Source organism: Callorhinus ursinus, unplaced genomic scaffold, assembly GCF_003265705.2.
Source record: "Callorhinus ursinus isolate GAN/ISIS: 27379988/994484 unplaced genomic scaffold, GSC_fseal_2.0 scaffold14, whole genome shotgun sequence".
Classification (NCBI taxonomy): domain Eukaryota; kingdom Metazoa; phylum Chordata; class Mammalia; order Carnivora; family Otariidae; genus Callorhinus; species Callorhinus ursinus.
The window spans coordinates 2,280,454-2,304,034 of NW_027397076.1; the positions used below are offsets into that span (position 1 = coordinate 2,280,454).

A 23,581-nucleotide genomic window follows, 5' to 3' on the forward strand; every position below is an offset into this window, starting at 1 on the left:
TCCATATATGAGTGAAATCATACAGTATTTGTCTTTCACTGACTAAATGACTGCTCTTAGCATGATACTCTGTAGCTCCATCCATGTCATTGCAAATGGCCAGGTTTCATTCTTTTTGTGGCTGAGTAATATTCCATTGTACATATGTACCACAACTTCTTTATCCGTTGGTCTTTCGATGGACACTTGGGCTGCTTCCATAACTTGGCTATTGTAAATAATGCTGCTCCAAACATTGGGGTGCATGTATCCCTTTGAATTAGTATTTTTGTATTTTGGGGGTAAATACCCAGTGGTGCGATTGCTGGATTGTAGGGTAGCTCTATTTTTAACTGTTTGAGGAACCTCCATACTGTCTTCCAGAGTGGCTGCACCGGTTTGCATTCCCACCTAACGGTGCACAAGGGTTCCCCTTTCTCAGCATCCTCGCCAACACCTGTTGTTTCTTGTGTTGTTGATTTTAGCCATTCTGACAGGTGCGTGGTGATACCTCATCGTGGCTTTGATTTGCAGTTCCCTGTTGATGAATGAGTGATGATGAGCATCTTTTCATGTGTCTGTGGCCATCTGAATGTCCTCTTTGGAGAACTATCTGTTCATGTCTTTTGCCTATTTTTTAGTGGGATTATTTGGTCCTGGGGTGTTGAGGTGTATTGTCCAGTCTTCTTTGTAAAGTACACATGTGGAGACTGAAACCGGAAAAGCCATGGCTTGCCTGTCTAGAATGACCGGACATTGTGACTTTCTTCATTTTTCTGCTCCATCCTTCGTATTCATCCGTCTTTTCATTCATTTAGTGGGTAAACTTTTATAAGGTACCTACTACTATGTGCCGCCATATCTGTGAACCAGACATGGGACCTGTGAATCCCAGCGCTTACAGACCAGCAGGAATGACAGTTAATTAAAGATAGAGATTCTTTAGGTTCTGTGATGGGGGTGTCCCCTCCCAGTGGGATTCACCTAGTCTGGGGATGGGAGGAAGGGACGTCCTGAAGAAGATAGATCCAAACGGAGGCTGAGTTGGAGTCCGCCAGTGAAGGTGGCGACGTTCCAGGCAGAAGGAGCCGTCCATTCCAGAGGTGCAAGGTGGCCGGGGCCTTGACGGGGAGAGCAACAAGAGACGATGTGGCCAGAAATGTAAGCTGGGGTGGGTCCCGCAGGACTTCTTATAAAACATGCTGAGGAGTGTGGGCTCCGTGAGGGAGGAGAGCAGTGGAAGATCCCTGGGAGAACGGGCAGATCGGATGTTCATTTCAGGAAGATCATTCTGGTGGCTTTGCGAGGGATCAGAATCGGCGGGGCCAGAGCAAGGGGGATAAGTGAAGGAACTATTGTGACAATCCAGGCGAGAGGCACGGAGCGCCCGATGCAGGGGTCAGAAGCAGCAGGTGCCGGGTAGACAGAGCAGTGAGGGGCTCGGCAGCTGAAGTCAGGAACTGTCTGCCAGGGTGTCTGGACTTTGAAAGGGAAGGTGGGAATCTCCCAGGTGCTGCCACCCGAGCCTTCCTTTGCAAAGCCTACGCCCGGAAGTCCCGCCTCTGCGGCCCGTCTCTCATGCTGGTCGCCTCCTGCTCTGCTGCGCCCAAGTCCTTCCTGGACTGGGCAGGATATCATGGCGTTGACTGTTGAGCGTTATGGTGGAGAGGACGCTTGCTGAGGCCCAGGGCTCTCGTCCTCCTCACCCTGGTGCCATAGTGAAGTGTGTGACTTCCAGCAGTTGTTCTCAGCCTGTTTCCTCATTGTCGGGTGAAGAAACGCTCCTACGTCAGGCGTCATAAAGGCAGACGCTCGCAGGGGCCAGGACCTTAGCCCAAAGGAGCCGAGAATGCCGAGTAAGATTCTCTGGAGAGACCGTGGCTCCCATCTTTGGCTCCTGGCTTCTGTCCGCTCCAGATGTGGCATGATTGCTCTGGGGAGAGTGGGCGGCAGGGCTCAGGTCTTCATATATTTTTTTTTTAAAGATTTTATTTATTTATTTGACAGAGAGAGACACAGCGAGAGAGGGAACACAAGCAGGGGGAGTGGCAGAGGGAGAAGCAGGCTTCCCGCCGGGCAGGGAGCCCGATGCGGGGCTCGATCCCAGGACCCCGGGACCACGACCCGAGCCAAAGGCAGACGCTTAACGACTGAGCCACCCAGGCGCCCCTCTTTTTTTTTTTTTTTAAGATTTTATTTATATAGTTTAGAGGGCAGGAGAGTGTGCGAGCAGCGGTGGGAGGGGAGGAGGTGCTGAGCGAGAGGGACAGGAACAAGCGGACTCCGTGCTGAGCATGGAGCCGTCAGCAGGGCTGGATCTCATGACCCAGAGATCACGACCTGAGCTGAAGCCAAGGCTCGGATGCTTCACTGACTGAGCCCACCCAGGTGCCCCAGTCTTCGTGGTTTTCAAGAGGAGCTGTATACTTGGATTTTGATGTTTTGATTTTTAATGTTGACAGCTAATTTTTCAAAATACACTATGGAGTCCCAGACCAAATATGTCTTCAAGCTGAATAGAACCGCCCGCCCCCACCCTGTACCACCAGTTTCTGACCTCTCACCTAGATAATTCCTAGGCACCAGAATTTTGAGAACGGGTAAGGAATAGGATTCTATCAGAAGCCCCAAAGAAACATGCGCTGTTCTTTTCATATGAAGATAACCATATTGGCTTGCCATTGGCTTATGGAAAATTTTCTTCCAGTGAGTGGGATGAGTGTGTTCCTGATCCAAACACTAAAATTGGATGTGCTTCGTGACCAGTATTATATCGTTAGTTTGGGATGAGGTTACGGGTACGGTTTGCCATGAGAGTCGTGGACCCCAACAAGGCCCGCGGACCCTCTTAGAGACTAACTTCTTCGGCAAGGATGCCCAACCAAATGCTCTACCCAAACTCTGTCAAGATGTTAATAACATTGCAAATGCTAATGCTGGCAGTTACAGGTTTTTGAGCCCTGAACCTGTGCCAGCCGTGGTTCCACACTTCTCTGTGAGGTACCAGTTATGACAGGTGGCCAAACCAAGGCCCCAGCGAAGCTAAATGTTAGCGTCAGCGGGGGCAAGTGGACTTCCCTCTAGGACAGCCTGCTCGCTTCTGGAAGGGGCCAGATCCCTCTCAAAACCCCAGGACACCAAGGCAGGCTGATTGGCAGCCCTCTCACTGGATCCCCCCTCCCAAACAATCATATCTCACCCTTTTTGGGGAGGGGGGCTACTTGCTTTCCCCAAACAGTTCAGCATCAGTGCTCCCTCAGCGGTTGCTTAGCAACCAGCGAATATTATAGCAAAATCAAATGGATCAATTGGAAAATAATGAAATCAGTTACTTGCGTGGACACAGCTGCAGATTTCCAGTAAAATCTCTCTCGCACCCCTTCGCCGGTTTATTCTAAAGAAGGGGCTTGTAGATGTGCGACTTTCACTCGATTTCAGAAACATCTGGTGGGACTCAGCAGGGTGTGGCAGAGTTGCGCTTAAATCCTGGGTCTGGCGCGCTTACCAAGTGTGTGACTTGGGGCGGCTTACTTAGTCTCTCCCGTCCTCTGTTTTCTCAGTTAATAAAGGGGCTAATAATAGCCTCCTGCAGGGGGCTAGTAGGGATTCAACAGGAGTTAATTTTCTGTCCCGCTCACAACACTCAGAACTGCACTTCTTCACCAGGCCCCCACCCCCGACCCCTCCCGTGGCAAACTGCCAACTTCAGGGTAGCCAGGTCACTCCAGATAACCATCACAGCCGTTTTTCTGATAAACGGAGAAGCTGTATGCTTACATTCGTTGATTCAAAAAAATATGTAGTGAGCACCTGTTAAATGCCAGGCAGCGTGCTCTGCCTTGTGACAGGGCCGTCCCTGGAGTCATTCAGACCTGCCTTTCAACGCTGAGCACTCCTTACTCAGCATTCCGTTGACCTTCGGAAAGGTACTTAACTTCCTGTAACTTTTGTTTCATTTGTGAAATGGGGATCGTATTACTTCTTCCCTCTTAAGGTCCTGGGAAAATGAAATGTAATAGTATTTGGACAGCACCAGGCACAGTGCTGTGAATCATGCTTCGTTCCAGGACCTTGCATGGCTGGGGCTACCACGGTGAGCAGGGCAGGCCGGCAGGTGCCTGCCCTCATGGGGTTTACGTTCTAGGGGCCCCACCCTCAACTATAGTTGTCGCTGTCATTCTTGTTATCAGTACAGAACCGGAGAGAAAAGATACAGGGGCACAGACTCACAAGCAGATGACCCAGTACGGGTGCACAGGGATGACCTCGAAAAGACTCGGATAGTTGGTGATGTGCCTGAAGGACTAACAGGTGTAAAGGCATGATACATCTTGGCATTTTCAAAGAATGTTCCAGAATAGCAGAGGAATCGAAAGTGGACGGTAGAAAAAAGCTCCCTTTAGCTGGGACATTCCATATCCATGAGACTGAGCAGGCTCCCCACCTCTTTCATTAATCCTGCAGAATCCACATCTTTGTTCAATCCCTGGAACTTATAACATCTGCTCTGTCCTGTAAATGTCGCCTTTGCTTTCTAGGGGACACACACGCCACCCTGCGTGGAGACTATATTCTGACAGTGTACAGGAGTGACAAACTTCAGTTTTATTCTGTTCCCTCCAGGATGATGGCTAACCACCCTCCCCCATCAGATGTCCCCTGGCACACACAGCTGCTCTGTAAACACTTGTTGAATGAGTGCTGAAATTTGAACAAGACCAGGTAGAGATAGCACCCAGGCACAGCCAACTGGCTGCCTTCCATGAGCCGTGACTAGGTGGCACTTCCTCGGTTTAATTCATCATTTGAGTTCTGCTATCTCGATGACATTTCACGTTTACTGAGCACGTACTATGTGCCAAGCACTGTAGCCAGCACTTTGCATGTCTTGTCATTTAACCTCCTATTAGAGACGAGGTGGTTTAGACTAAGTAGCCTGCCCTCCGGTGTGGCATTGGCACGCGGGCAACTCGCTTTTCCTGGGCTTATCTGAGATGTTCTATCCTTAACCTGTTTATTGATCCCATTGCCTGATGGGCTCATCTCCACCACCACCATGATGGCCAGGACCATCACCGCGGGTCATATTTGGAAGTTCATTCCATGCATTGGAGAACTGTCTTGGCGTCTGCATGAGATAACCCATTTAATCCTCATACCCCACCACCCCCACAAAGGTGTCACTTGTTCGAGAGCACAAGATGCCGAGTGCCCAGGTGGGACCTGAATCCAGGCCACCTGCCCCAGAGCTGCCCTCCTGACTTCGGGGGGACTGACTGCCCTCCCGTAACCCACAGTCAGCACCTGACACATCACCAGCCTGCAGAAGGCACTCCTGCAGAAAGCGTAGCCCTGTGGGATAATTAAATAGAGGTGAGTCAGGATGTTGGGAGTTACAGGAGGTGATGAGTACTGAGTCCCTGGCACAGAGCCTGGCTCCGTAACTGGAGCTGTTTCGTGTTTTTAAAATTGGCCCCCAAGCTCATTTTTAGCTTCTCTTTCTTCCTTACCCCTCTCTGACTGACAGGTTCTCTCTCTGGATATGTTAATGCTGTCTGTTTAGGAGCCACCGGATCTTGCTGGGGGCCTGGGCTCCCCCCATGTTCTCCAGAAGTTTTTGCCCATCTCCGGCCTCATCCATTCTGTGTATATTTTACACTTAGACTCTCCGTGGGCAGCCTTATCACCCTTATTTGCAAGTCTTTGCTGTTGTCCCCACACACCTCTTGGAAGCCTGTCCGCCAGGAGCTCATTTCCTAAGCAACCGTAATAGAGGCTGAGCACTCCCTGTTACCTGTCTCCGTGTTCGGTGTTCGGGGAGGAAGCAGGAGCGGCCGGGCCAGGGCCGGCCTCCAGGTTATCAGCGCCAGTAACAAGTGCACTCTGCTCCTGCCTTCCCCGGCCCCAAGGGAGGTTGCTGAGTCCTCAGAGGTGGTGCTTAGATGATGCCCAGGCATCCCGGTGGAAAGCCATGCTTCTATCTAGTGCTGTTGCAGCTAGGCAGTTTAAGGGGCATGGGGGGCAGCCCGAGACAGGGGCCTCTGCTAGCCTCCCTGAGATGCACGCACACACGTGCACAGGTACACATGTGCACACACGCCCGCGCACGCATGCAAATGCCTTTTGTTGCCCCTCCCTGGTTGGTTACATCTGTGGCCGCATTAGCCTGCTGCTCCTCACCACCTGCCCGCTCACTCGCGGGTTTGGTTTGCACCCTGCCCACACTCTCGGTTCCAGGAAGAAGCTGAAATCAGAAAGGGGTGGGTGAGTCTCAGACGTGTGCCTCAGCTTTCTCTCCTGGCAGGGGCCACCCCCACCGCACGCGTGTTCTCCTGGAGAATGTCGCAGGAGAATATGCAGGCACAGCAGTCTGTGGAAGGAACGAGAAGAGCACTTGGCAAGCGCCTTCTGTGCACCCGGGGCCGTGCTCGGTGCTCGACACATGTTCCCTTTTTTATGACAACGCAGTCAGTGCTCAGGGCCTTCATTCCCATTATCCAAGGGGGAAGATGAAAATGCAGAAGATAAATTTGCCCCAAAGTCCTGTGGCTTACGTGGCAGGACTACAATTTCAACCCTGTTTTGGAAACTGTCATCTCCAAAGGACGGTCTTCACAATACCATCTTCTTCTCCATATGCCAACCACAGACCGATTCCTTCCTTCCCTGTACATTTGTTGAGTGCCTACTGTGTGGAGCTAGAAACCCAGCCATGAGCAAGGGTCACCCCTGACCTCAGGCCTGGCAGGGCCGGTAGGTGCACATAAGCGACTGCACGCTGTTAGAACCGCCACCTCCCACCATCGCCAGCGCATGAAACAGTCCCGAAAGAACCAGGCCCGGAGATGTGGCTCGACATCCAGGGGATGCATCAAGGCCAGGAAAGGGGGCAGTAGAGGAGCCGGGAACCAAGCTCCTGCTGCTGGCTGAGCACAGAGCCTTAATAGAAAGGGTGAGGCTGTTCTGGGGTTTCTGAAACAGGTGGGCGCTCCAGCACAAAGCTGCCTTTCTGCCTCCTATCCCCTTTTAATATAACTTTCACCTCAGTCCCCGGGAACTTGGGAGAACCGCTTGGACTCCTTACAGCTCGGGTTTGATCAAACAGCATGCCCTCTGACATTGGGCTGGGCTCTGCCAATCCAGCACTCCCGAGGGCTGATGAGCCTCCCTGTCACCTGGCTTTGTGACGGCAGCCCTGGTGCCTTCAGGCCACGGTTCCTAGCAGTGTGTCCCTTGTCAGCACCGGCCTCAGCCACTCATGACATTGCCACAAATATCAGCTCAGCTAGTTCCGTTATGGGAGCAGAAGTTCGCATGGACACAGATCGAGGATCCCCCCCACCACTACCCCTGCCCAAGGGGTAGAGGCCACAGGAGGTACCCAGATGGTAACCAGCACCACGAGGACTGATGCACAAAGCAATTCCCTGATCCAAGCCGTAGCAAGTGGGAAGATGCTTCCAGAATTCTGGGATGGAGTTCCCCAGCTATGGGCGGAGGGAGTGGTCTTAGCGCCAAAGGAGAGAGGAGGTGAGGAAGATGAGCATGGACAAGTCTGCCAGATTTGACAAGGAGGGGACACCGCTGACTTTGGCCAGGTCCAGGGGGTCAATGGCAGATTCCACTAGTTTGAAGGAAGGAAATGACCAATGTAGGAGGCCCAGTAAAGCCAGTAGGTCAGTGCGCACGTCTCTGCCTCTCCAGACACTGCGTGCCGGCCTTTGGCCGTGTCCCTCCCTCCTGGTCCCACACTGCTCTTCCATCAGCTGCCTTGACCCGTGGACTCCAAGAGGCTCATTGCTCCAGTTGCAAAGTCACTGCATTAACAGACTTGACTCAGACAGAGCCCGTGATTGATGATCTTTCCCAGTTACTTCTAAGCTGGTGCAGCCTTAACGGATACAGCGATTGCCTTCCCTTGAGGATGACGATATGATGACAGTGGGTGCACCTGCCAGCTAGGTTATAAGGCAAATTGCTGAACCTCTTGGAGTTTTCATGACTTTATCAGTAAACCGGAAATACTAGTGCCTCTGTCACACGTGGCAATGATTAAAGAAGTGAAGAAAATTAAAGAAGTAAAGCATCTAACGTGCTTAAGGTGCTTGGTACAAAATATACATAAGCACTCTTTATTACCATGTATCCACCACCTACAGTGTACCGGGCATTTCTAAGAAATGCAGTTCCCCCCAAATCCTGTATGCTTTCTCATTTCCAGAGCTTTGCAAATGTTTAGAAGCCCCTCCACGGACGCACTAACTCCTGCTTCTTAGAGGACAGTGGTGGGAAGCTCTCTACGACCCTGCACCACAGAGCCCGGCACTGCTGTCTTCCTCCCTGCCCTGTGAGCTCGGCACTCCGTGTCTATGTCTGGCCTCATAAATATCCATTAATTAATGAGTATATTATCTTAGTTCTCTTAATAACCAAGTCTGTGAAATATTTATTATCAAGATAAGGAGACAAAAGCCCAGAGAGTTAAGCAAATTGCCCATGATCACACAATAGTGCAGCAGTGGCATGAAGATAGGGTCTCTGTTGTCTAAAGGATCGCGCGCTGTTTCTTACTATTCGGCCTCCCTTGACACGGGCGTTCCCCTGAGAGAGACTCGGCCCTCCAATGTGTTGAAATAATTTTAGTTGGCTCCTCCTGAACCATCAGACGGTCTGGCCACACGGCAGATGCCGCGATCCCAAGGGCCTGCCGCGGGCCGGAGTTGAAGAGCATTGCGGCGACAGGCGTGGGTCCTGGTTCATCCCACCCCCCTGTCCTTCCCTCTCGTGTCTGCCCGGCACTGAAGGCTGGCGTCCACTGCTCTCGAGCAGCCTGCCTGCCCCAGCCCTGCAGCTGTCTGGGCCTGCCCCCTTCTCCCCCCAACACCCAATGCCGACAGACTGGAACAGGAGATAATTGCAAAACCATCTCGTTCTGTTTTAAACTTGACTGTGCTTTCTCTTTATTTACGTCAGAGGTAGATTACTTCTCTCATTTTGTTTTCCTGAAGGTGACACCAGATTGGGTTGCCAGTGTCCAAGCCCACACCCGTGAGAGAGGAAGCGTTTGTTTCAGGGAATTCTGAATAGAGTCAAATGCATACAAGGAGAGAGAAAGGAGTCCGCTGAACCTTTAAGGGAAATGGGCATGTAACTCAGGTCCCATTTTCAGGCAAGCGTGACCGTTTTGGGGACCCTCAGAGGGGGTCCTCCCCTCCTCCCTCCCACCTCATTGCTAAAGGGTTGAGTATTAGGAAGTTTGACATAGTTCCTCTCCTCTGCACCATGTACATCAATTCTTTCCAATCTCTAATCACTAAGGTGAAACTAAACATTTTTTACGGCCAAGATACTCGTGACAAGGTTGTATGTTTTTGCCAAGTAGAAGGTCCCATTTCTTGGTCGGTTACCCCGGCCTCTGTGAGCATCCTGCTTCCACTGTAGCCAGCCCCCGCTCTGACCACCCGTGTGCACTCCGGACGGGGGACACGGGGCCAACACGGTGACGTGATCCCACTCCTGACCAACGATTCGACCCTGCTCTTATGTTGAGTTGATTCGTTTCTGCAGAACTAGGGCAATGCCTCTCCAAATGGCCATAGCCTGACGCCCTCCGACTAGCTGGTCTCGGCTTCTTCAGGTCCTGTTCCAGGTGCCAGCAATCAAGGAAGAAGCCACGTTGCCAAAATCCAGCCTCCACCTCTCGTCTTGACTTCTCAGCAGCCTCTGACTGCTGATGGCCCCTCCGTTTCTTTCCTCTTGGCTTACTGAAGTGCGTCCCTGTCTCCAGGTGGTTCTTCGATCTTCTGAGTCCCTCCCTATAGTGCTCATCGATGGCTACCTCTCTTCTCCTACCCTCCTTCGGTGATGTTGTTCAGTCTCGTGGCTTTAAATGCACCTGCCACTGATCCCCAGAATATCCCTACCCAGCCCTGTCTCTTGACCTCAAAACTCGTGTAATCCAACAGCCTCCTCATCATCTCTGCCTAGTTCTCTCCAGCATCTCAGACAAACTGTTCAAAACCTAAGTCTCATCCTCCCCAAAAAGCTTACACCAGCATCTCATTTGATGGCCACTTCGGTCTTCCTGTGATGCAAGCCAAGAGTCCTGGGTCATCTCCAGTCCTTCGCTTTCACACCCCATGCCCAGTGGGCAAGGAAATCCTGCTGGTTCTAGAGCCAGGCCAGTTCTTTTCGCCTTCATTGTGACTCTCGAAGTCCAAGCTAGCTCAGCCGTATCAGCTCGGGAGCCCCCTGCTTGATCTCCCTGCTTCCACCATGCAACCGTGCAGTCTGTTACCACCACAGAAGCCGGAGGGATTCCTTAATCTAGAAAGCAGCTCATTTCACTCCTTACCTCAGCGTTCCCCAGTGGCGCCCCAACTCACTAAGTAAAACCCCAAGCCCTCGGTATCGGTTTCCTCTAGCTGTGGTAACAGATCACCACAAACGTGGCCGCTGAAAACCACACAAATGTTTTATCTTGCAGTTCTGGAGGTCAAGGATCAGAACCCGGTGTCACGGGGCTGAAATCGAGGTCTCCACAGCCTGCGTTCTTGCTGGAGGCTCTAGGGGAGAATGTTTCTCACCCTCTAGGGGGATCCACGTTCTGTGACTCGTGGCACGTCATCCTCCCTCTGCTTCCATCATCGCATCTCCTTGCTGACTCAGACCCTCCTGCCTCTCTCGTATCAGGACCCTCATGATCACTCAGATAACACAGGGTCCTCTTCCCGCATCTCAGCATCCTTAATCACATCTGCAAAGCCCTGCTTGCCATGGAACGTTCCAGATCGCCAGGTGTCTGGGATTAGGACATGGACACCTTTGGAGGAGAGAGGGGTGGCGTTCTTTTGCTCCCTCTCAGCCTTCAGTGATCTATGAGACCGTCTAGGACCTGCAGCTCTCCTGCCCCCACTGCCTCTCCGGCCCCATGTTTAGGGACTCTCCCTGTCCCTTATTGTGCTCTTGTCATTAGGGCCTCTGCACTGGCTGTTTCCTTAGCCTAGAAAGCTCCCGCCCCAGATCGCCGCATGACAGCCCCCTCCCCTACTGCCTACCCTTCTCCACGAGGCCTGCCTGCAGCCCCCCATCTCAGACTGCAACCCGTCCCCCAGCCCTGGCATTCCTCATGCCCCTGACCCAGCTCTGTTCTCCCGCACGGAAATTCTGGCTTTCTCTGGCTTTCTCCGTAATTCACTCACGGTTCTGGCTCCGTCCCAGAAATGTCAGCCCCACGAGGACAGGAATCTCTGCCTGCTGTGTTTCCTGATGTCTCCCGAGTGCGCAGTGCCTGGCACGTGGCGGAGCGAGTGAGGAAACAAACCGGCGGAGCCTCGGCGATCGTTGGCGCCAGGCTTTGTGACCGTGGTCGGGCCGGCGCCCGAGGATGGGCAGCGGTCGTGGTCACGGCCAGGGTGCATGGGGCGCTTCTCATCTGCAGGGCGTGGGGACTGCTTGGCCCTCACAGACCCCCAGTGAGATCACTGCTGTTGTCACCAACCCCCATCATCACTGACTCAGGAAGTGGAAGAGGGAGGACAAGTAACCGGCCAGAAGGCGGACCTGGGCAGCCCGAGGCCACGTCCCCACCACTGAAGTCGGAAGAACTCTGCCACACCCCATTGTTCCTTACTTCTCTGAGATGCTTTCCCAAAATCTCTCTGTGCCGGGCTCCTGGGCTGTCTCCCTGGTGACAGAGACCCGCCTTGAGGATGGGGTGAAAAGGAGAGAGATGGAGGGGTACGAGTGTGTGTGTGTGTGTGTGTGTGTGTGCACGCGCGTGTGCCCGTGTGTGGGTGTGCGTACTCACAACCCACTGCCAGGATCCCGTCGCGGGGTTTGGTCTTTCTAAACCCCAGGAAGCCCATCTTCCTCACAGCGTCCCCTTTGTGCTGTGTCTCTGACATAATGCTGAGCCGTGCGAGTCTCCAGGCGGCCCCTGGCCACCCACTCGGTTGGTATAGGAATCCTCACTACCCTCACGTTCTCCCCCCTGCTCGCCGCTTTTCCCAGGTGGGTGCCAAACAGGCTGTGAGCTATTTGCACACTTGAGTAAGTGGAGGGGAGACGCTGAGGGAAGATGTGCGGGAGGCCTGGGGGGCTTGAAGACGGACGCTGCCCAGTGCTCAGTCCCTCCCTGCCCCAGCCGGTCCCCGGTGACCTCCAGCTCCACCAGATCAGAGGGGCCAAACTTACTCTGTCAGGAACACCTGAATGGTTTCTGACAGAAGGATCCAGAGAGCTGGCTGGAGACTGAGATCTAATATATTCTGTTTCCATAGATAAGCAGGTTGGCAACAAAATCCTGCCCTGGTTGCAAGAGTCTGTTGCCTTTCCTGACTCCTCTGCACTCACCCATCTCCGGCAGGAGGCCCACTGGTAAGCCGAGGCAGAAACGGGAAGTGGGCTCGTTTGTTAGCAGTTACTGTAAGTCAGGCACTGGGTCAGGCCCTAGGGGACTGTTTCGCTTCATCCTTTCAGCGACCCTGATTGATAAGGGTTATCATCTCCATTTTATAGCCGGGGAACCTGTGACCACAAGAAGTTGAATATCGTGCCCAAGGTCATAAGAGAGTGGCGGGCAGAATTTGAACCCCGGGGCCAGCTGGTTCCAAGTCACGTGTATTTGCTTTGCTCTCTGTTGTACAAGCAGGGTTCTGAACTACTTCAGTAGAAACCTTTTAAGAGTTCTTCAGTCCACAAATGTTGTAGTAGGTTTGGGAATATTTCTGAAAGGGTCTTGGGTGAGAAGCAAGGACGTGCATCAACCAGGATTCTTCAGAGAAATAGAACCAGCAAGATGGAGAGTTCTTTTAAGGCACTGTGAGGACTGGCAAGTCTGAAATCCGTAAGACAGGCCAGCAGGCTGGAAACTCAGGCAGGATTTTGATGTGACAGTCCAGAGGCAGAATCTCTTCTTCCCCAGGGAAGCTCAGTGTTGGCTCTGGCATCCTTCGACTGATTAGATGAGGCCCACCCACATTGTTGAGGCCAAGGGCATTTAAAGTCAACTGCTTGTAAACATTAATTATGTCCACAAAATATCCTCACAGCAACATTTCGATGAGCATTTGACCAAACAGCCGGCACCCTCGGTGAGCCAAGCTGACACATAAAAGCAACCATCACAGGCTTAACCACCATACACACGGTGCTCAATGTGGGCTGGGCATTGCACCAAGGACTCCCATGTGCACGTGTGCTTTTCCTCACCAAAGTATTTAACAAGAGCATGAACTCTGAGACTCAGAATGGTTCAAGTGACTTTCTAAGAGGAGCAGTAGAGTCCAAGCTAGAAGCCAAGTGTGTCTGATTGCTACTGCACTAGAGTACCTTCCAGAATCTTCAGTGTCACTCTAGATTTAACATTCTAAAAGATGTGAGACATGACCCAAAGCCACTCAGCTTGTCCGGGCTGGCTGCAGCACTCACATCTCTTGGCCCCCAGTCTAGCCAATCTCCCCAGAAGATTCTGCTCATTTGAAACACTCTATCTCCTGCAGGACTCCCTTTCCAGATAAATGGTGGAGGCACATTGTACATCCCCAGGGGCTCAGCAAACCCCCAGCAAGGGAAGGATATACCGACAGGAAACCTTGCGGAAGGGCCCAAGCTATATCATTCCCAGCTCAGTGAGCAGATGTGCTCGGAGTCAGTATCCTGAAACCACTTTATTGCTGAAACTTCATAATGAGACCCATTCAGGACATCAATATCCAAACGTCTTTGGACTGAATCTGAAATGGACCTATCTAGTTACAAATCCATCTTGGTGGCAGTTTGTGTTTCAGTGAGATTAAAGGGAGTTTTAGAAGGCACTCCAGGATCTGATGCTCTCTCTGCAGACAGAAATAAGAACTTTCTCAGGCTGCATTTTGTAAGGCATGCTGCTTGCTGGGTCTCCATACTCTGGAACGTGCAATGTTATCAGTCAGCGTGCTTTGGTTGTAAGCAACAGAGACCAACAGTGGGCAGCTTCATTGAAATGAAAAGAAATCAAAGGAAAACAAAACAAAAAGAAAGAAAAAAAACAGTTGAGTGGTATTTCTTATGGCACCAAAGTAGAATTTGGAAAACCGATACTTGAGACCATAATTAACCAGGGCAGCTCTGGGCCCCTCTGCAGCTGAAGTTCAGAAGCCTCTAGAGAACTGCCTGACGTTAGCGCATGTCGGCTCTTAGGTTTCCAATCTCGGCATCTCTGTTCAGATTTCCAGGAGTGAGAAACTGATTTGCTCAGCTTGAGTCAAGCATCTACCCCTGGCCCTGAGTTCCCAGAGCTGCTCCTACATGCAGGGACCATGAGAAAGAGAATCATCTTTGAGCAGGGCAGTCCGGGAAGTGGCTACTGTAACCGTGATCATAATAGTAACAGAGGCAGACACGTGCATCCACAGACCTCTGTTGTGGATGTGTGTACACGCTTTGCCCATCCCTTTGTGGTTCAGTGCTCCTGGCCTCCCACGCTTTTCCCAATTACCTTAACATAATTAGCTGCAGATGCAATCTTGGGCTTTTAGCATCCTGAGATGTTTGCGACAAGAATGTGAATACCAGGCAGGAAGGACTCGGGCTGTTCTGTTCACTCTGTGTCTGCAAGTGCCTAGCACATAGTAGGTACGCTCCAGGATTGTTGAATGAGTAGCAACCACCCATGCTGGGTGCCTCTCCTCTCCCTCCTTCCTGGTGGCTGCAGGGGCTTTGCCATCTAGTGAGTCCAAGGATATCCCCCAGACCCTGTGTCCCATCCCCGATACCCAGAACCGACAGATAAGGGATCTAGTTTTCCTGGAGGAAAGGCAGCAAGCCCCCATTCTGCCTATGTCCAATAGAGAATTGATTGAGAAGAGAATACTTGGCCATGGGTGAGGGAATCTCGGATGTTTGGCAACTGGGAAGTCATCGTTCAGAGAGACAAAGCAGGAGAGGAATGCAGACCAAAGCAGGCTGACTCAGGCTACTGGTCCTCCAACTGGCTAAATATAGCTCACCCCGATTCTATCTTGGTGTCATCCTTTATGAGTCTCCCCAGAAATAGTGACATCAGGGTCATATAGCATTTGGTATATATTTAAGCCTAATTATAAAGAATGAATTGCAACTGCTATTCAGAGGATTCTAAAATGACCTGGTCCATCTCAGCCACGCCCTCTCTAGGGGGCGCTGATGCCACCGATTCCCCCCTTCCCCCCTTCCCCAGGGCTGTCTTCTGACACCAGTCCTTCCTCTGACCTCATCACTCATGGATACCAAACTCTGCCTCGTCCTTCTCAAACGGCCGCCCTGTTCTTGCCCCACACTGGCCTCGGCTAACACAGTTTTCCTTCGTGGTAGCACGACTCCCCTTTGCAGACCCATCCCTGCTTATGCACAAGTTCAAAGTGAAGTGACTTTAGTAATACAGCGATAAGTCGCATTGCTATGGAAGGCTGCTACTTCCAAAATACTTCCAGTATTTTGCAAAATGCCTTCCAATGCTTTGATTACCCCAAGAAAGACTGCTTTCTCTACTTCAGAGATGATAAGCAAATAGCCCTCCCTGGCACTGAGTCCCAAGAGCCAGGGGTCTGAGCAGGAAGCCAGAATGAAGTACCAAAGTCATGGCCAAAAGGGATCATTGGGAGATCAAGCCAGGGAATAAGGACCGTGTTATGGTAGAACAGTGACCATGTGTTGCTACAGGTCAGCCACGTACCAAGTGTGCCAAATGGTATTTGTATTTATGTTACCTCGTTCAGCCTCCACGACAGCTCCAGGAGGGAGGTAAATCATTGCCCCATTTTAGGAAGGAGGAACCTGAGGTAGTTAGAAGCTAAATTACTTGCCCAATACGGCAAGACTCACCAAGTGACGGAGCCAGGATTCAAACCCTGTCTGTTCATTACAAGCCTCCTGCTCTGTGTCCCTCTCTAAGCCTTTCTCCCTTTCAAAATGATGGCCGCAGAGCTGGGCAGTGGCTGACAAATGTAGAAGGGCAGGAGCTGGGTCTCAGAGGAGTAGAGCAGAAGGGCAGCCTCAAAGGTGGGAGTGAGGAAGCGCGTGGAGAATGTCCCACCCTCACGTGGGATCCGAGCTCTGTTGTGTTAGGTGCTGGCGGCATAGGGTGGGTCTGATGACTCTCAAGGCTCAGGGTCTGGGGGATTTGAGGGGTTGAGAAGTCCAAGAGATGGGACCCAGAAATGCCCAGGTTGGGGCTCATCTCATCAACTTGCTGTCCGACGCTCCCATGTGGCCAGTGGTGCAGGAGTGGAGAGCCAGCCCAGTGGACCCTGCAGGCTGGACTCCAACCCCTGTGGGTCCTGGGAGACCTGCCTTCTGCACTTGGCTCTGCCAGGGACACTCACTGTGAAAGTGAGGGAGGGTCTCCCAGCCCCTCCTATCTGGCCTGCCCTCGGTTCACTCTCCAGGGAGACTCCATTTTTTGACTCAGAGGCAGCCTTTCTTCTCTGGACTCCTGAGTGGTATTGGACAAGCTGCTTGGCCTCCCCGGGCCTCAGTTTCCCCATCTTTAAACTGAGGGTTTGACTTGGGCTTTCTGTCCTCTGCCCCCTGGGCCCCCTCCCTGCCCTCAGGTGGGAAAGACCTCTGCCTGGCCTCACGGGGACCCTGTCTCTGCCTGCCCTCTCCTTTCAGGAAGTCTATCATCCAGCTCGATCTTGCCAACACCAAGAAGGCGATGATCGTCCCTGCGTTCGAGACACTGCGCTACCGGCTGTCTTTCCCCAAGTCGAAAGCGGAGTTGCTGTCAATGCTGGACATGGGGACTCTCTTCACATTCAGGTGAGGAGCCCCAGTGCCGGCCCCTGGGGGTGTGCGAGGCCTTCCTGTCCCCGGAAACCAGACACCAGAGCTATTGGCCCAGAAGTTCGCCGCTACCTTAGACCAATCTTAAGGCCAGAAGAAGCACCATTGGCCCCCAACTACGTCTTTGGAATTAGTCTCTCTTCCCACATGCTGTGTGCTTTGCTCTGTACGTGGGTGGTGGGCATCATGTGTCCAGATAGGAAGGTAGGTAGGAAGTCAGCTTACTCTTTCTGTCTGGGTTTCTGACCCTGTCTCCTGTCTGAATTCTCTCTTAGGTTTGCTTGCTCCTTCATTCATCTGGGAAGTGGGTCCATCCTGTTCAGCACCATGGTTGCTGTTCCCCTTTTCCTTTTTTGGGGAGTGGTCCGTACTCCGCGGTCCTCAGGCCTAGGATGGGTGTCGGTAGCTTCATCAGCTAATGGCATCTAGGTGACTCCAGGGTTGGACACAGCAGATGGGGCAGCTGACTTTCCCATCGCCCGAGTGACAGTTTTAAATAAGCCCCGCACTTGCCTGATGTTCCACGCCCCCCAGTCCTGCGGGGGCCTCGCAGGGGAGCTACCCCACCACCTGTCCGACGTGCCCAGGGAGTGTGTACAACGGTGCAGGTGCGAATGGGTTCCGACTCCCGGGAACAGGCTGTGGCATTTAGTGCCCTTGGGGGGCATAGGGGTCCTCCCCGGTCTCTTGACTGAGCGGTCTGAAGAGGGAGCCCCTGCTCCCCATCTGCGCCTATTTTAAAGAGCAACCTCCACTTTGAACCGTGGAAGAATGGCCAACACTGTGTTTGAGTAAAAAAAATCATACATTTCCAGGCAATCTGAATTTTATTGAAAAGCTTGTATAATAATAACTTTGGTTTCTGTACTACTGTTAAGTGACTAGAAGCTTCTAGAAGGTTTTCTCAAACTTTATTTTGGGAAAATAACTATGAGATCGGTTATTCGTTCAACAATTCAGAGATGATCCTTTTTCACATTTTAAGCAGATAAACTGAGGAGTGGAGAGTCCTGCTGGAGCCAGGACTCGAACCCCAGCCTTCTTCCTCTATCCAGAATTCTGGAAAGTGGCCTGAAGTGGTTTAATAACTGCCCCCCCAACTCAGACTTCTTTCTTCTTGGAAAGAAATAAAAACTGCCATTTGTTGAATACGTAACTTGTGCCAGGCACTGTTGTCAGCTCTTGTAATCCTTACAACAAATCTGTGAGGCAGATACTATCATCCCCCTTTTACAGATAAAGAAACTGAGGCTCTGAGAAGCCAAATAACTTACCCAAGGACACACCACCAGCACACAGCAGAGCCTGGATTCAGTCCAGGTCTGAGGAGCTGCAGAGCCTATGCTTTTAACTCAGATATCATTGGACTGAGTCCTGAATGTTCTTACCAATCCATGTTAGGTGCAGGTAAAAATTGAGACTCTGAGAGCAGATCTTCATCCGAGCCTCCCACAGATGCCGTAGCCTGATGGCTCCACGCCTGGCAGATTTCCAGGGCCTCTTTCCTTCCATCTCCATCCCCAGGTGATTTGAGAACACATTTCAAGGCCACGTCTGTGGGCAAGGGAGCCCGGGTTTGGCCTGCCGTTTCCAGGATTCCTGCTCTGGTCCGCAGCTCACAAGCCATGAGGCCAAGTGCTAAATTACTGACCTTCCCCCCAAGAAATTGCTTTTGTCACCTTCCTTCCCCTCCAAACGATGAGCTCTCAAGTCTCCTTGCAGCTGAGACCCCCCTCCCATTGCAGCTGGAATGGGAAATCGTCCCCACCCCCGCTGGTGCTCTAGGTTCTCAGAGCGGGGTCCCTGGACGAGTAGCATCAGCATCCCCTGGGAACGTAGAAGTGTCAGGTCTCAAGCCCCGTTCCGGATGTACTGGATAAGAAACTCTGGGGGTGGAACCCAGTGATTGGTCAAACTGTAGTCTCCTAGGTGATTCTGATACGCAGCTCAAGTCTGAGAACCACTGCTCAAAGCAGGGTGCCCCCAGATCTCTCCGGAGTGGCATCCCACATGCCGTATCTAGGAAACCTCTCTCGTCTCTGTTGTTTTGGAGGCTGCCTGGTGTTGATAATGTCAGAACAAGTGTGTCCCCTGGACTGATGGTGGGTTCCGGGGGGGGGCGGAGTCAGGCACGCGCGTGCTCTTGTGGCAGGTGAACTGTCATGTCACCCTGATCCGTGCTGACCAGCTGTGTGGCACCGCTTGTCCGTCTTCCCACCGAGCTCACGGATGCTGCCCCCCCACCCGGGGGACAGGACTGACCCAGCTGCCCTCCCCCCTCTTCCTCTTTCCCACACAGTAGGCCAAGGGTTTGTATTCTAAATAAGATGGCTATGATACATTGACATCACGGAGAGTCAGCCCCCTGTGAACTGACACCATATCTAGGGCAAACAAGAGGGAGTAATGAGCGTATCTTCACTTTTGGAAACATTACTCTGTATCAGACACTGCCCTGGGTGCTTGATGTGAATTCACATCGCTGTCATAAATCCGTGATGCGGGCATGATTCTCTCTGTTTTACCAAGAGAAAGAAACGAATAATTATTACTATTTATTAATAATTTTACCTAGAGAAGGAAACGAAGGAACAGGGAAATTAGGTACATTTTCTACACCTGCTGAGTGACAGAGTTCCAACCCAGACAGGCTGGCTCCAGAGCCGTTGTTTTTAGCCGCCTTGTTAAACTGCCTCTTAGGGCAGGAGCATTATTGAGTGCCTACTGTATGCCAGCACTGTGCCAAGCTCTTTATAAACATTTCCTCATTTAAGTTCCCCAGCCATTCAACAAGATAGGTGCTCTTTTCCCCAGGGGACACAAGATGGAAGTAAAGGCTAGTTTAAATGTTCTGCTGACCGAGGGCCTCTGCCCCTAAGCGACGGAGGCAGGTTTCAAACCCCGGTTCGGCAGCCCCGCTGTGCCGAGCTTGAGCCAGCGTGTGTGCCCGGCCGCTGGTGGTGCTGGGCTGCTCTGTGCAAGTGGCAGGTGTCGGGACCACCTGTCGAGCTAGTTCACGAATGGAAAATCAACTCCTTCCCGGCCTGATTCTTGGCTTAATCCCGACATCTTGCAGTATCCCTCCTTCTCACACTCCATGCCCTCGGTGTTACTCAGCCTCTTGTGTTCCTTCCGATTGTGTGACCGTAGTTTTGGAGGCACTTGCTGAATCCGTGGAGCTGGGGATTCAAGTCCCTGCCCTCGGCCAGCCTGGCCATTGGCCAGTGCCCATTCAGCCTCATTGGGCAGTTCATGAGGGTCCCAGGGAGGTCCAGCCTCTGGGGGGGGGGGGGCGGGGGTGAGGGCGCAGAGTAAGCAAGTGGCCGCGTCCCCTACGAGAAGAGCGCCACCTGCCACACTGACTGCCAGCTCTCACTCAACCCTCATGTGCTTTAGAGCCTCCCTGAGTGGAGGTGGGACCCCAGACCGTGAGCTCCTTTCTCCCTGAAGCTCCCTAAGTTGTTGGGGTCCCACCTTTCATATTACCTTTTTCTGCAATGTTCTTTTCCCCTAACCCCTTGCTCTTGGGCCAGGTCCGCTGTTTCACGAGGCTCCCAGGCTCCTGCCACCTCTTTGTAGCTTCCAGAGGGAGATTCCTGCCCCACGACCTGCCCTCTCTCATAGCTACCCGTCAGGTTTTGAGATTACTTGTTCATTAATCTCTTCAACTTAGTGCCCGATCACTGACTCTCTGCTCTGTAGAGGCCAGAGAGTGTGGGTGATGGGCACGCAGAAGAGAGATCACCCAGCATAGTGGTCCAGGGCCCTGGCTTTTGAGCCAGGCTGTCTGGGTTTGAATCCCAGCTCCATCCTTATTATTTGTAACTTGAGATTGAGTAAGTTATAAGAATTTAAAACTAAAGATACAATATTTGCAATATACCCAGTATATAGTTAGTGCTTAATAAATGTTGGCTTATGATTATTGTTATATGGTTGTATTCATTTTCTATTGCTATATAACGAATTGCCACAAATTTAGAAGCTTTAAACAAGACAAATGTATTATCTCACGGTCCCTAAGGGTCAGAGATCTGGGCATGGGATGGCTGGATTCTCACTCAGGGCCTCCCTGGGCTGAAATCAAGGTGGGGGCAAGGCTCCAGTTCCCCTCCAGAGTGTGCCACACTCCTCTAGGCTCCCTGACTTCCTTTCCTTGCACGTGGAGGACTATGGTCACCATTTCCCTGCTGGCTGCTTGCCACGAGGCTCCCACTGGTAGCTCACACGTGGCTCTCTTCCAAACCCAGATCTAAAAATTCTCATGATTCAGCCAGGCCCACCCTCCCCCCACCCCCAGTAATTCCCCTTTATCTAACTCAAAGTCAACTGATTAGTAACCTTAGTTACATCTACAGGGATCCCTTCTGCCAGATGATGTGACATAATCATGGGAGTGGTACAGCCACGGGTCCTGCCTCAAGGGGGAGGACACGGTACAAGGGCTAGGTCACCGTGTTCTCTGGTCGGAATAACCAGCAGAGACTTACCTGCAGTTAGGTCCATGTAAATGATACAGAGCCCTCCAGGAATTCACTTACCCTTTCATTGTGAGAGTCTCCTCGTTAATGAAGAATGTAGATAACGGACTGGATTAGTTTCCTAGGACTGCCGTAACAAAATACTACACACGGGGTAGCTCAACACAATGGAAATTTATTCTCTCATAGTTGCGGAAGCCAGAAATCCAAAATCAAGGTGTTGGCAGGTTCATTCTTCCTCTGAAGGCTCTAGGGAAGAATCCTTCCTTGCCTCTCTCCAGCTTCTGGTGGAGGCTGACCATCCTTGGCATTCCTTGGCTCGTGGGTACATCACTTCAATCTCTGCCTCCACCTTCCCATGGCATCCTCCCGGTGTGTATCTCAGTATCCACATTTCCTTCTTATAAAGACCCCAGTGGTTGGATTAGAGCCCACCCTAATCCACCATGACCTCATCTTGATACATCTGTAAAGACCCTCTTTCCAAATAGGTCACATCTACACGTACTGGGGGTTAGGACTTCAACCTATCTTTTGGGGGGACACCGTGCCACCCACAGCAAGGACTGCATCCGCAGACACCTTTTCTTCCTCTGAACCAGCACTGTTGCGGAAGCTGAGCTTCGTTTCACCCAGTGGCTTTTCTCCATGTGACCTAGGTACCACGTCTGGACAAAAGGCCACGCTCCCACAAACTTTGCCAAGTGGCGGACTGCCACCACGCCTTACCGTGTTGAGTGGGAGGCCGATTTCGAGCCGTACGTTGTCGTGAGAAGGGACTGCCCTGAGTACGACCGGAGGTTTGTGGGCTTTGGCTGGAACAAGGTGGCTCATATCATGGAATTGGATGCCCAGGTGAGATGGTGAGGCGTCGTGTAGTTGGCGCCATGGGGGGAGAAAGCGTCGGCTTCAGGGCTGAAAGGGGACCTTGGAGGTCAGAGAACAGAGCCCTGAGAGGGAATGAAACGTGGTCAGGGGCCGGAAGTGAGAACGTGGCAATGCTAATTCTCATGGCCACTGATTCCCAAACAATTGCTCCTTCTCTACACCTTTGGGTGAGAGTTGGATTCCCAGCCAGGACCCAGGCAAGTGTGAGTGTCCTATGACAAAACATTTCACTCCCCACCCTCACCCAATTTAATGGTGAGGACAAAACACCATCACCAACTTGGCCTTTGAGCCATATAACTAACACACAGCACTCTCCAAGTTCCATATAAGGGACACAAGAAGGCATGTGGCTGAGATGCAGCTCATTATCCTGCCCTGTAACTAAAAGTGATGATTTTCAGGCTATATTTCGTTGTGAAACACTTTCAGTCATTCAACTAATATTTACTAAACACCTACTTCAAAAGAAATCAGCAGAATTCTAACAGGTTACACCAGGTGTCTGCAAGCTTTTTCTGCAAAAGATCGGATAGTAGATTTGGGGGCTCCGTGGGGCCGACAGGTCTCCTTTTCAACTACTCAACTCTGTGGTTGTAGTTCACCTATAGACAGTATCTAAACGTGGATGTGGCTGTGTTCCAATAAAACTTTATTTATAAAAACAATGCAGCAGGCCAGACATGCTGAGTTCATCAACCCCAGTGTTAAATAAACAAAAGCAAAGCTAAGCTACTCTGGGTAAATGAGGAGAAGCTTGCCTGGGCCTCTCAGCCCCACCTTGTTTCCGTTTGTGTGCTGTTCTCCAAGGCTTCTCATGCAGCACAGAGTAAATATTTCTCAACAGGAGCACTTCAAATTCAAAAAAAAAAAGGCCGGATGCTCAGTGCTGGCTGCCCTGAGAATCACCTGGAGAACTTTCCAACAGTTCCAGTGTGTTTGAGAGCGGTCCCAAGTGATTTTTTTTTTTTTAAGATTTTATTTATGTATTTTTGAGAGATAGAGCACGAGCGGGGGTGAAGGGCAGAGAAAGAAGCAGACTCCCCGCTGAGCAAGGAGCCCTATGCAGGACTCGATCCCAGGACCCCAGGATCATGATCTGAGCCAAAGGCAGACGCCTAACTGACTGAGCCACCCAGGCACCCAGTCCCACATGATTTTAGTAAGCATCTAGGGTTGCAAACCACTGGTGTAGATGGAAGGCGGTAGAATAGTGTCCATATATAACAACAGAAGCATGACCATTAATTAATGTCCATTTTTTTAATAATACTTGGAGGTAGTACAGTGCTGCTCACAGACCGAAATGTTCAGTCTGCCCCAGCTTCTGCTTGAAGGAAAAGAAATGTCATATGCTTGTGTCCAGCAGTGTGGTGAGGTGAACTAGTTCAAATAAAGTTAATTTTTCCAGCCCTGCGATGTGGGCTTTG

At 51.6% G+C, this 23,581-nt stretch overlaps 1 protein-coding gene across 8 annotated transcripts in view; it reads left to right on the plus strand.

The window, feature by feature from the left end:
• LARGE1 (LARGE xylosyl- and glucuronyltransferase 1) overlaps positions 1-23,581 on the plus strand; it is a 548,382-nt gene that overhangs the window by 519,697 nt on the left and 5,104 nt on the right. For all 8 annotated transcript variants that reach the window (XM_073900333.1, XM_073900329.1, XM_073900330.1 and 5 more), the window contains 2 exons: positions 16,612-16,758; positions 21,923-22,118. In XM_073900333.1, the coding sequence (XP_073756434.1) occupies positions 16,612-16,758; positions 21,923-22,118 (343 nt within the window). The remainder of the gene's footprint in view (positions 1-16,611; positions 16,759-21,922; positions 22,119-23,581) is intronic.